This window comes from Apostichopus japonicus, chromosome 13, assembly GCF_037975245.1.
Source record: "Apostichopus japonicus isolate 1M-3 chromosome 13, ASM3797524v1, whole genome shotgun sequence".
Lineage (NCBI taxonomy): Eukaryota > Metazoa > Echinodermata > Holothuroidea > Aspidochirotida > Stichopodidae > Apostichopus > Apostichopus japonicus.
The window spans coordinates 18631792-18642338 of NC_092573.1; the positions used below are offsets into that span (position 1 = coordinate 18631792).

Sequence of the window (10547 nt, forward strand, 5' to 3'; positions counted from 1 at the left end):
CATGTAAACAACTACACATCACTTACTAAAACATGTCACACCCAGTCACTTTTAAGACTACTCATCACTTACTATAACATGTCACTCCCAGTCACGTTTATGACTACACATCACTTTACAAAAAATGTCACACCCAGTCACGTTTACGACTACATATCACTTACTAAAATATATCACACCCAGTCCCGTTTACAACTACTGATCACTTACTGAAAAATGTCACACCCAGTCACATTTACGACTACACATCACTTACTAAAAACATGTCACACCCAATCACTTTTACGACTACAAATCACTAAAAACATGTCACACCCAGTCACGTTTACGACTACACATCACTTACTAAAACATGTCACACCCAGTCACGTTTAAGACTACACATCACTTACTAAAAAATGTCACACCCAGTCACGTTAACCACTACACATCACTTACTAAGACATGTCACACTCAGTCACGTTTACGGCTACACATCACTTACTAAAACATGTCACACCCAGTCACCTTTACGACTACACATCACTTACATCACAAATGTCACACCAAGTCACCTGTACCAAAACATGTCACACCCAGTCACGTTTACGACTACACATCACTTACTAAAACATGTCACACCCAGTCACGTTTATGACTACACATCACTTACTAAAACATGTCACACCCAGTCACTTTTAAGACTACTCATCACTTACTATAACATGTCACTCCCAGTAACGTTTATGACTACACATCACTTTACAAAAAATGTCACACCCAGTCACGTTTACGACTACATATCACTTACTAAAATATATCACACCCAGTCCCGTTTACAACTACTGATCACTTACTGAAAAATGTCACACCCAGTCACATTTACGACTACACATCACTTACTAAAAACATGTCACACCCAATTACTTTTATGACTACAAATCACTTACTAAAAACATGTCACACCCAGTCAAGTTTACGACTACAAATCACTTACTAAAAACATGTCACACCCAGTCACGTTTACGACTACACTTCACTTACTAAAACATGTCACACCCAGTCACGTTTAAGACTACACATCACTTACTAAAAAATGTCACACCCAGTCACGTTAACCACTACACATCACTTACTAAGACATGTCACACTCAGTCACGTGTACGGCTACACATCACTTACTAAAACATGTCACACCCAGTCACATTTACGACAACACATCACTTACTAAAATATATCACACCCAGTCACGTTTACGACTACACATCACTTACTAAAAACATGTCACACCCAGTCACTTTTACGACTACACATCACTTACTAAAAACATGTCACACCCAGTCACGTTTACGACTACACATCGCTTACTAAAACATGTCACACCCAGTCACGTTTAAGACTACACATCACTTACTAAAAAATGTCACACCCAGTCACGTTAACCACTACACATCACTTACTAAGACATGTCACACTCAGTCACGTTTACGGCTACACATCACTTACTAAAACATGTCACACCCAGTCACCTTTATGACTACACATCACTTACATCACAAATGTCACACCAAGTCACCTGTACCAAAACATGTCACACCCAGTCACGTTTACGACTACACATCACTTACTAAAACATGTCACACCCAGTCACGTTTATGACTACACATCACTTACTAAAACATGTCACACCCAGTCACATTTACGACTACACATCACTTACAAAAACATGTCACACCCAGTCACCTTTACGACTACACATCACTTACAAAAACATGTCACACCCAGTCACGTTTATGACTACACATTACTTATTAAAAACATGTCACACCCAGTCACGTTTACGACTACACATCACTTACGTCAAAATTGTCACACCCAGTCACCTTTACGACTACATATCACTTACTAAAACATGTCACACACCCAGTCACGTTTATGACTACACATCACTAACTAAAACATGTCACACCCAGTCACGTTTACGACTACACATCGCTTACTAAAACATGTCACACACCCAGTCCTATTTACTACTATACATCACTTTCTAAAACATGTCACACCAGTCACATTTACAACTACACATCACTTGACTAAAAAATATGTCACACCCAGTCACCTTTTGACTACACATCACTTACTAAAACATGTCACACCCAGTCATGTTAACAGCTACACATCACTTACTAAAACATGTCACCCCAGTCACGTTTACAACTACACATCACTTACGACTGACACGGACAGCCCTGTCACATCGGTGTTCTTCTACATCTGTCGTCATCTTCTCCTGCTCGGCTAGATAATTGAACTCGGGGTCATTCTGGTCATCATCGTTACCGTCCGAAGTTTCTGAGACATCGAGAGAAACATTGAGAGAGGAAGACGTACGGTCAAATTAATTGTTCGTATATAATTATCTTTATCTACATATATTACACAATTACCTTCATAATGACACAGTTTAAGTAACTTTCAAGACACGACAGAATACAACGAGACTAGGATAAAATATCGGTAGAATACAAACCAACATATGCAATTTCATTAGAATCCTTCGTTCAAATCAAATTATTTTTATGTTAATTTTGGTAAATTTTCCTTACTTTGCAATACTGAAATGCCCCAAAATGCAGTTATTTACCCTGGGAAACCAAGTTTCATATCCCATAAAGTAAGGTAACATGGCAATATTTTTTAACAATTATTACATTTTGCATAATATTACTGACGGTAAAATGAAACTTTCTGGATGACAAATTGATCAAACTCTAATGGAACCATCGATCAGTCCCTAATTACACATTTTCAGTAGGAATTGTCCTGGAGGACATATCTCCACTTGATAAATCGTGTTCTTACTTTACACAAATACTGAATCTAGTTTGGTAAAAAAAAAAAAAAAAAAAAAAAAAAAAAAAAAAAAAAAAAAAAAATTTGATGTAATTTGTCAAAACTATCAAATTGGCAACCAAATGCAGAGGGAGGGCTGTATGAAAACTGAAACTTACCAGCATTGTCATGAAACAACGAAGCCAACCACTTCTGCCAATCGACGTCCTCGATCCCCTTATCGTACATATCCATAGATACGTCAGGAGCCACGAAATTGGCTTCGATCTCTTGCAAAGGTATCTCAATTGGAAATTTAGATCTTGTCCTGTGAGCGATGGTACCAGCTGGCTTACCCTGGAAGGAAGGACAAAATACAATCATCAATCATTGCTTCATTTTTTATCATAATTTAAGAATAAAGGAAATTGTCCTACAAGAAATAACCTTTTGGTATTATTGGAGGGTGTCACTTGGTCATGGAGGGCTATTTCATAGTGATGTCAGCCTCTAAGATAAAATGCTGAATCAGCCAAGAAATGCTTGCTTTAAAGAAATGACTTTAGGCCTTAAATTAATTTTGGTGAACTGTAGACCTTAAAAAAACTGCTTTCATCAATGCATGTAGAATTTCTACAACACTTTTAATTTTTTGAGAAATGAACGTATAGAGAGTTAAGGTTCATCAATGAAAGTGACTGGACTATTAAGTCTAAGATAGCATGCTATCAGTGCATATGAATAATCTGTATACTACTTACAGCCTTGCCAGTGACAAAAAGCATTTTTTTCAGGAAACCTACAAGCAAGGCTAATTTACAAGTGCAAGATGGGTTCTTCATAGAATGAAAATGCCCATCCCACCCTCATCCTCCCCCTCCCCCATCCCACACCTCCTCCCTGATTTTGGAGGCAAGAAAGGCCCAGGATTGTGAGGCACACTTTAAAGCAACTGTTGGTTGCAAAAAAAATTCAACAAGTTTGCTTAATCTACCATATATTATTCCAAGTAAGGTTGCAATAGTTCAAACTATTAACACCTCTTAGAATGTATTGCCAAAATGAGGATAAGAAAATACATATTTGATTCCAATTTGATCTCAACAAATTTTCTCAGCCAGGCTCATTTTCACATCATCAAACTATTAAAGCATATGCAAGAAATCAGAAGTAAAACATTGAAAACTTTTAACTCCTGTTAACAATATTTCAAATAATACTTTAACGGTCAATATAATATATACCTGGGTGAGTGTAAAGCATTGATTACTGGCACCAGTCAGAGCTGCTAAGATGTCATCGGCATTCACAGTCCCCACAGCTGGGGGTTGCGATATATCCCCTTGGGGTGGGTTCACACCCTGGGAGGTCGCTACAGTAACCTCTTCGTGGACCTGTACGGTAACTGCTGGTGATGCGGGGGGCTCTGGTGTAGACAACGCCGTGGTAGGCGTTTGGAGAGCGGAGGGTAACGTAGGAGTTGTTGGAAAAGGCGAGCCCAGTTCACTCGGATGCGATGCAATGCTTTCATAATCACTTTCAGTTTTCTGTCAGAAAAAACTTTGTTAATGCACAGCTATCCTTGAGTTAGCTGTGGATAGCTATCGTTACATCTATGGGACACTCAAACATGACCTAAGCACTAGCACTAACAATTGCATTATCATCGTTATCATCACCATCTACTAGAATATCTTACAACCATCTTCCTGTCAGACTACCTTACAACCATCTACGAGAATATCTTACAACCATCTACAAGAATATCGTACAACCATCTACAAGAATATCGGACAACCATCTTTCTGTCAGACTACCTTACAGCCATCTACAAGAATATGCTACAAACTGCTCCACAAAATTTGAACATTAAGGTATTCGCTGATCGTTAATCGGCTAGATGAACCGATACCATTGTTCTATCAGATTGACACTTTATTTCAGTCTATCTGCATGTCAGTTACCATCCAGGCCATATAATGTAGCTCTCAGCACAACTAAAAGTTTCAAATTGAGTATTCATTCATACTATATATACTGCAGTTCACAACGGAATAATTTAAAGCTGATAAATCATAAATTATAATGCTCATAATTTGTATACCATATCAACATTGCTTCCCATGAAATACTTAAACTGACATGGCCCTGTGCAGAAAAACTTGCTATACATATTATTTTTCTAATTTAATTTTTTGCTTTGCAATACCAGAAAAGTTTATTCCTAAATTCATAACCTGTTCTCACATTACTTACATTAAGTTCATCGCGTGCCGGGTCATAATCTTCATCATCAGATTCCGAATCTTCTGAAAATGGTAATTCCGTAAATTGAGGCCCCTCCTTGGATTTCTTCATTGGCGAAATGGGCCATAGTGGTATCTATTGTAGGCAACCACAAGAAGACATAACTATAACACTTAGCATTACCTGTGTAGGAAACCACAGCTTTGACTTCAAAAGTAAACAATTGCTTTCTATAAAAAAAATATTCTCAAAATGCAACGTAAGCGGGTTATTATCTTTCAGTTTTCTTTAAATTGAAGAAGCACTTCAAGCAATCAACTATAAACCAAGAATATCTTCAGAGAAAGGACTAATGACTGGATTTTAAAGCAAGTTTTGGGTGGTTTTAGTCTATTAACTATGCTTTTCAAAACGATCAGCATATTTCAAACAGTTCTCTGCTGTTTCTAACAAACATACTACTTATACATGTAAAGCAGGTTATTTGTCTCACTTATCACGTGTATGATGATAATGACAATAACAAAACTTGTCAAACCTTAGTTGCTCCTCACAAAAGCAAGTCAACATACAGAAATTACCAACGTACATTTTAAGACAGTACTTACAGGTACAGGATCCTCAATTTCTACAACTTTTTTGACCTTTGACCTGGTCAATTTGGGTTCATAGTCCAGCTTGATCCCTTTTCCTTCATTCCCCTTTCGAAACAAGGCCTGAACCTGTTCGTTGCTCACGACGTGCTAAGGTAATTCGAAAGATATAAAAAAATTAGTTAGAGCTATATTATACACAAACAAGTTTATACATATAATACCTAAGAAGTGATGATATTTTAGTGCTAATATCTTACTTGAGTACACTCACAAACATTTTTTATTTCTTTGTAAAATCTCACAAATGACTTCATTAACTGATTATCTGCAATCTTATTTCCAGCTATTCTCAGTAGTTTCCCAAAATTTGCCACAATCAAGTTTTCTTCAGTCTGTGTCCTTCCGAAGCAATGAAAAAAAATAGTTCACATGAACAATTGTCATTACAAAGAATCTCAACTGCATACTTGTGGATTCCATCTAAATGGTAATCCTGCAAAAAGCTCTTTTTTGTTCAATTTTTTTGGCGGGGGATGGGGACAGGTTCAGGTTTTTTCTTTTTCATTTTAGTAAATTTCTTTCCCCTCATATTGGTTCACTTATAATTGGTAGCAAGTTGATTACCCAAAAAACTCCCAAAAAATTTGTAATAGGTAATGTTTTACTTCCCACATCCTCCAAGATTTAATTACATGACATAGAAAGTTGTAATAACAACTTGACCAGTGATGAAATATGCCTATGTCTATTTTCTCTCTATCTGATACTGATATGATACTATCAAGAGATGGGACTTACATGAATAATGCTTTTTACATTCACAGCACTGAGGTTGTTTTTAGCTGCATTTTCTTCCAGTTTCTTCTCCAAATCTTCATCAGAGACAACTGCGTCGTCTTCAGAAATGTGCAATTCATCTTCCAACACCTCAGGTGAAGCTTGTTCCCATTCTGGATCATCCGTGCCTCCTTCTAGTTCTCTCTGTCTCTTTCTCGGCTGAAACCGTAAGAGTTTCTTTCTTTTCTTCTTGTTTCCCTCGGGTAATATAGCCACCCCAGGTGATTTCATAATAGAAGACAACTTTTTCTCACACTGTGGTGACTGGCTGGTTGTTGGTCTTTCATGGTTAGAGTCTCTGTCTTCTGATATTTCTTCCAGCTGACCAGCAGGGCTTTGTTCTTCTTGATCCATGGTAGATGGCTTCACGTATGTACCCACCCCAGGTGATTTCATAATAGAAGTTAACTTTTTCTCACACTGTGGTGACTGGCTGGTTGTTGGTCTTTCATGGTTAGAGTCTCTGTCTTCTGATGTTTCTTCAAGCTGGAAACCAGGTATTTGTTCTTCTTGATCCATGACAGATGGCTTCAAGAAGAAAACCTGTAAAGATCATATAAATTACTCACAAAACACTGAGAATAACTCTTCTTGCTTTTGTTCTGTGTTCTATGCAATCATGATACTTGGTACTTATGAAAGTGACAGTCATCTCAACTGAATCAATTCTTATTCAGTTTACCATTGAAAATTTATAGTACTGTATCTCCTTATCTTTTGAGTATAGTGTTGAAAGAGTATGATATGCAACAATTATTGTAAGAGTAATTATGGCTACCATTGGCCCTTACTATACATATCCATTTATTAGCCAGATTGCTAATGGGGCTATGTGTTAAAACTTTTAGATTAACCTAGATTGCTAATTTATGATACAGTACAATAGTCTGTGTACATGGAAGGGTAGTTGCTTTTGAGTACAGCTGTTGCATGAATGTAAGTAGGTGATTCATGAAGTCCCACCAATCACTGATTGCCATTTATGGTGTGTTAGTGTTGTGAGCTAGGATTTGAAATTTAGGGCATAAAGCTTATAACTTCTAAATGCCTAGGGTAAGGTATGGGAACCCTAAACCAAGCCAGTATAACATACAAGACAAATACAAACAAAGTTGAATAGCTTGCCCAATGACAACAAATGTTGGCATATTGTTTAGATCTTGTGGGCTACTTTACCCACTCATCTTTCAGGCAAATCGCAATAACCTGACTTCACCTGGCTATGTATGACCGTATATAATGTCCGCACACCAAACAGGATTCCCTCTCTGACTGAGTAACACCTTTGTTATAGGCCTAATTTTTGCCAACATTAAAATAGGCCTACCTAATGTTAAGCTAGACTAACATTATTATAAAACAAAATCACCACGTTAGCAATGAATTTTCACTGACAGTATGGGAAATCTCTCTGCCCACCCTCTCGCACCTGGGGTCACTACCTGAGTTAAAGGTATGTCTTGCACAATAAGGGCCCAGGTATAGCCTAGGCTAGGCCTAACTCTAACGTTAGGCTGACACTACTACTGTGACACTACCAGTACCAGTACCAGTACAGTGAAAATCGAAAGGTTCTGTAAGGATTCATGTATTAAACAGTTATTACAGCTTCAATCAAAGTTTGTCTGCTTTGTCCAATTTTGCCAAAAATACGCAATCCAAGGTTGAAATATCATGTCACAATACTAGAGTGTACATTACGCTGAAGTTGTAGTAGTACAGTTCAGGCCTGCCCGACGTACAGAACCACATTACTGCATTCAATTTACCATAGCAAACTCCCGCGAAAGGTGTTTTGTTTACGTCGAGTAGCGCCATCATTTTCGGGTTGTTGGTGTTTGGTTTGTGCTAGCTTTTAGCCATAACGAAAAGCTCAAAATTAGCTCCAGTATTGGTTAGTGAAAAAATATCACATACTTTTTTTGTGCGTGCATGGAAAAATTCGTTATTTCATAACAAACAAAGAAAGTTATGGAAATTTGGTGTGAGCGTACACAGTAGAGGCTTCTTGGCCACACGGTAGTCATATAGGAGGGGGAGGGGACCGGGAGACCGATAGGCCTTCCTCCAAATTTGTTACCCCCTCCCACCCACCTAAAAAAACTTGTCAGAGAAACGGTAAATTGAAAAATAGCAAATGCCTGCCCATACAATTAAAGCAATTGGCTCCTAAGACCAGAAGTCTACCTAGACCCCTGTCATGTACAGCTTTCAGTGGCATTTCTGAATGATCGTTGCCTCGGGTGAAGCCATGAATTTTTTAGGCATTCATGTAGTGGTCAATACAGCCTGGTTTCTTAAAATTCGAAGAAAAAAAACTTTCCCTCTCAAGTTTTTTTTTATTTACTCGATGTACTCCTAAGCTAAGTACTGTGATTTATGTTACCACATTAGATATGGTCATATATAGTCTCGATGCAAGGGGATTTGTAATTAATAGCGGAAAAGTTAAGTCATATAGTTTTCGTGCCCAAACTTTCAAGTATCTTGAGCAAGTGACTTTTCTTAAAATAAGTACCAATCTAGTCACGGTTCAATCATTGAAGAGTTCATTAAACGTTGCATACACCACTCTGACTCTCATCAAACCCGGTTACCAGTTTATTTCATTAAATAACGTTTTTATTTCCTTCCCAATATCCCGCTTTTCACACACTCCCCCCACCCCCCCCCCCCTTCACCTACTGACATGTTAGGAAACGTTGGTTAGAGGGCATGTAAGTCAAACTCCGGAAGTAAAGTTTACTTTCGGGTAACAGCCAAGCCAGCGGACAGGGTATTTATTTATATTGTTATGGCTTGGTACTCATGTGAGGGTGGTACGTATTGACAGGACTGGGTGGCCTATCTATGCTTATCCCTCCTCAGGCCGGCTGAAAAACTAATTTTGTTTTTCTTCTTTACGCTTCCAGCATGGACAGTTATTTGCTTGTCTTTTTTTTTACTTCTACTCAATCCTCTTTAACCGTAGTCTGTATTATTATTGCTGCAACTCCTACAGGTTATAACCTGTAGGAGCTGCAGATTGGCCAGGCTGCGAAATTATTTTTCCCACTTCGACGCGGCCATATTAGCATAATGGGCGTGGACTATCGGTCGTTGTTACGGCTTATTGGTCCACGTCACAGACTATGCAGTGATATCTCTCGGGTGTTTGTTTGGGTGCTGAAAGTTCTCAATTAAGTTACATGTCAGGGATTCTAGTACACGTACCAGTATAATAAATAGTATAGTACAGAGGGACATTGCTATTTAGGCATAGTTATAGCAGGGAGCTGCTACTCTAACAGTAACAGCTCCCTGGTTATAGTTTATACAGACGCAAGTGACAACTGTTTAATAAAATGGGTAGAATATTTCAAGTCCGTAACAATACGAACTAATGATGAAAGCACGTAGGCTCCTTACTGCCGTTTAAAAGGGGGTTCATTTATAAATGAACAAATAATTTAGAATGATGGATAAAACAATATGGGGCACAATACAATACATGTATCTTTGTAGGTTTCTAGCATTGAAAGGTCAGTGGGCCTACCTGGTGTAATATGAAGTGTAATAATCAATACCACGGGAGGTTCATTTATAACTTTTCCAGACCCTGCTTTCACGGGAGGTTCTTTTCCAAACTTTTCCAGACACGGGAGGTTCATAACACATCTAATAAACAAACACAGTTTGATTTTGTGATGGAATTTACCTCAAGAGCTCCATAAGACCCGATTGACTGGGAGGAGCAGTCGCACATCATCATGGATCTCATGAAGTCATGTCTTAGGCCTGATTATATTAGGCCTGAGTATATTAGCTGAGTATATTACGCAAGAGCTAAACGTTAGAGCTCGAAGTCGAAGTCACAAACTTGCCGGCCGCGAGGCCTGTGACGTATTTCATAAGCCACGCCCATGTGGCCGCGTCGAAGTGGGAAAAATAATTTCGCGGCCAGGCTTGAAGATCCCGCTTTTGAAAACGGCGGTGTGGGAGGGGGCATGATTATGTTTCTGTTCCCACCTTTCCTCGTAGAGGTGATGCCTCCAACGGCGTAACAGAATAATTCAA

At 38.4% G+C, this 10547-nt stretch overlaps 1 protein-coding gene across 1 annotated transcript in view; it reads right to left on the reverse strand.

The window, feature by feature from the left end:
- The window catches only part of LOC139978464 (uncharacterized), a 179363-nt gene extending 171106 nt beyond the window's left edge, over positions 1–8257 (reverse strand). The window contains exons 1-7 of the mRNA XM_071988719.1: positions 8098–8257; positions 6453–7034; positions 5667–5801; positions 5068–5193; positions 4056–4358; positions 2991–3168; positions 2212–2331 (exon numbers count right to left, since the gene is read on the reverse strand). Coding sequence (XP_071844820.1) covers positions 2212–2331; positions 2991–3168; positions 4056–4358; positions 5068–5193; positions 5667–5801; positions 6453–7010 — 1420 coding nt within the window. The 5' untranslated portion in view covers positions 7011–7034; positions 8098–8257. The remainder of the gene's footprint in view (positions 1–2211; positions 2332–2990; positions 3169–4055; positions 4359–5067; positions 5194–5666; positions 5802–6452; positions 7035–8097) is intronic.
- Between the last annotated feature and the right edge of the window lie 2290 nt (positions 8258–10547).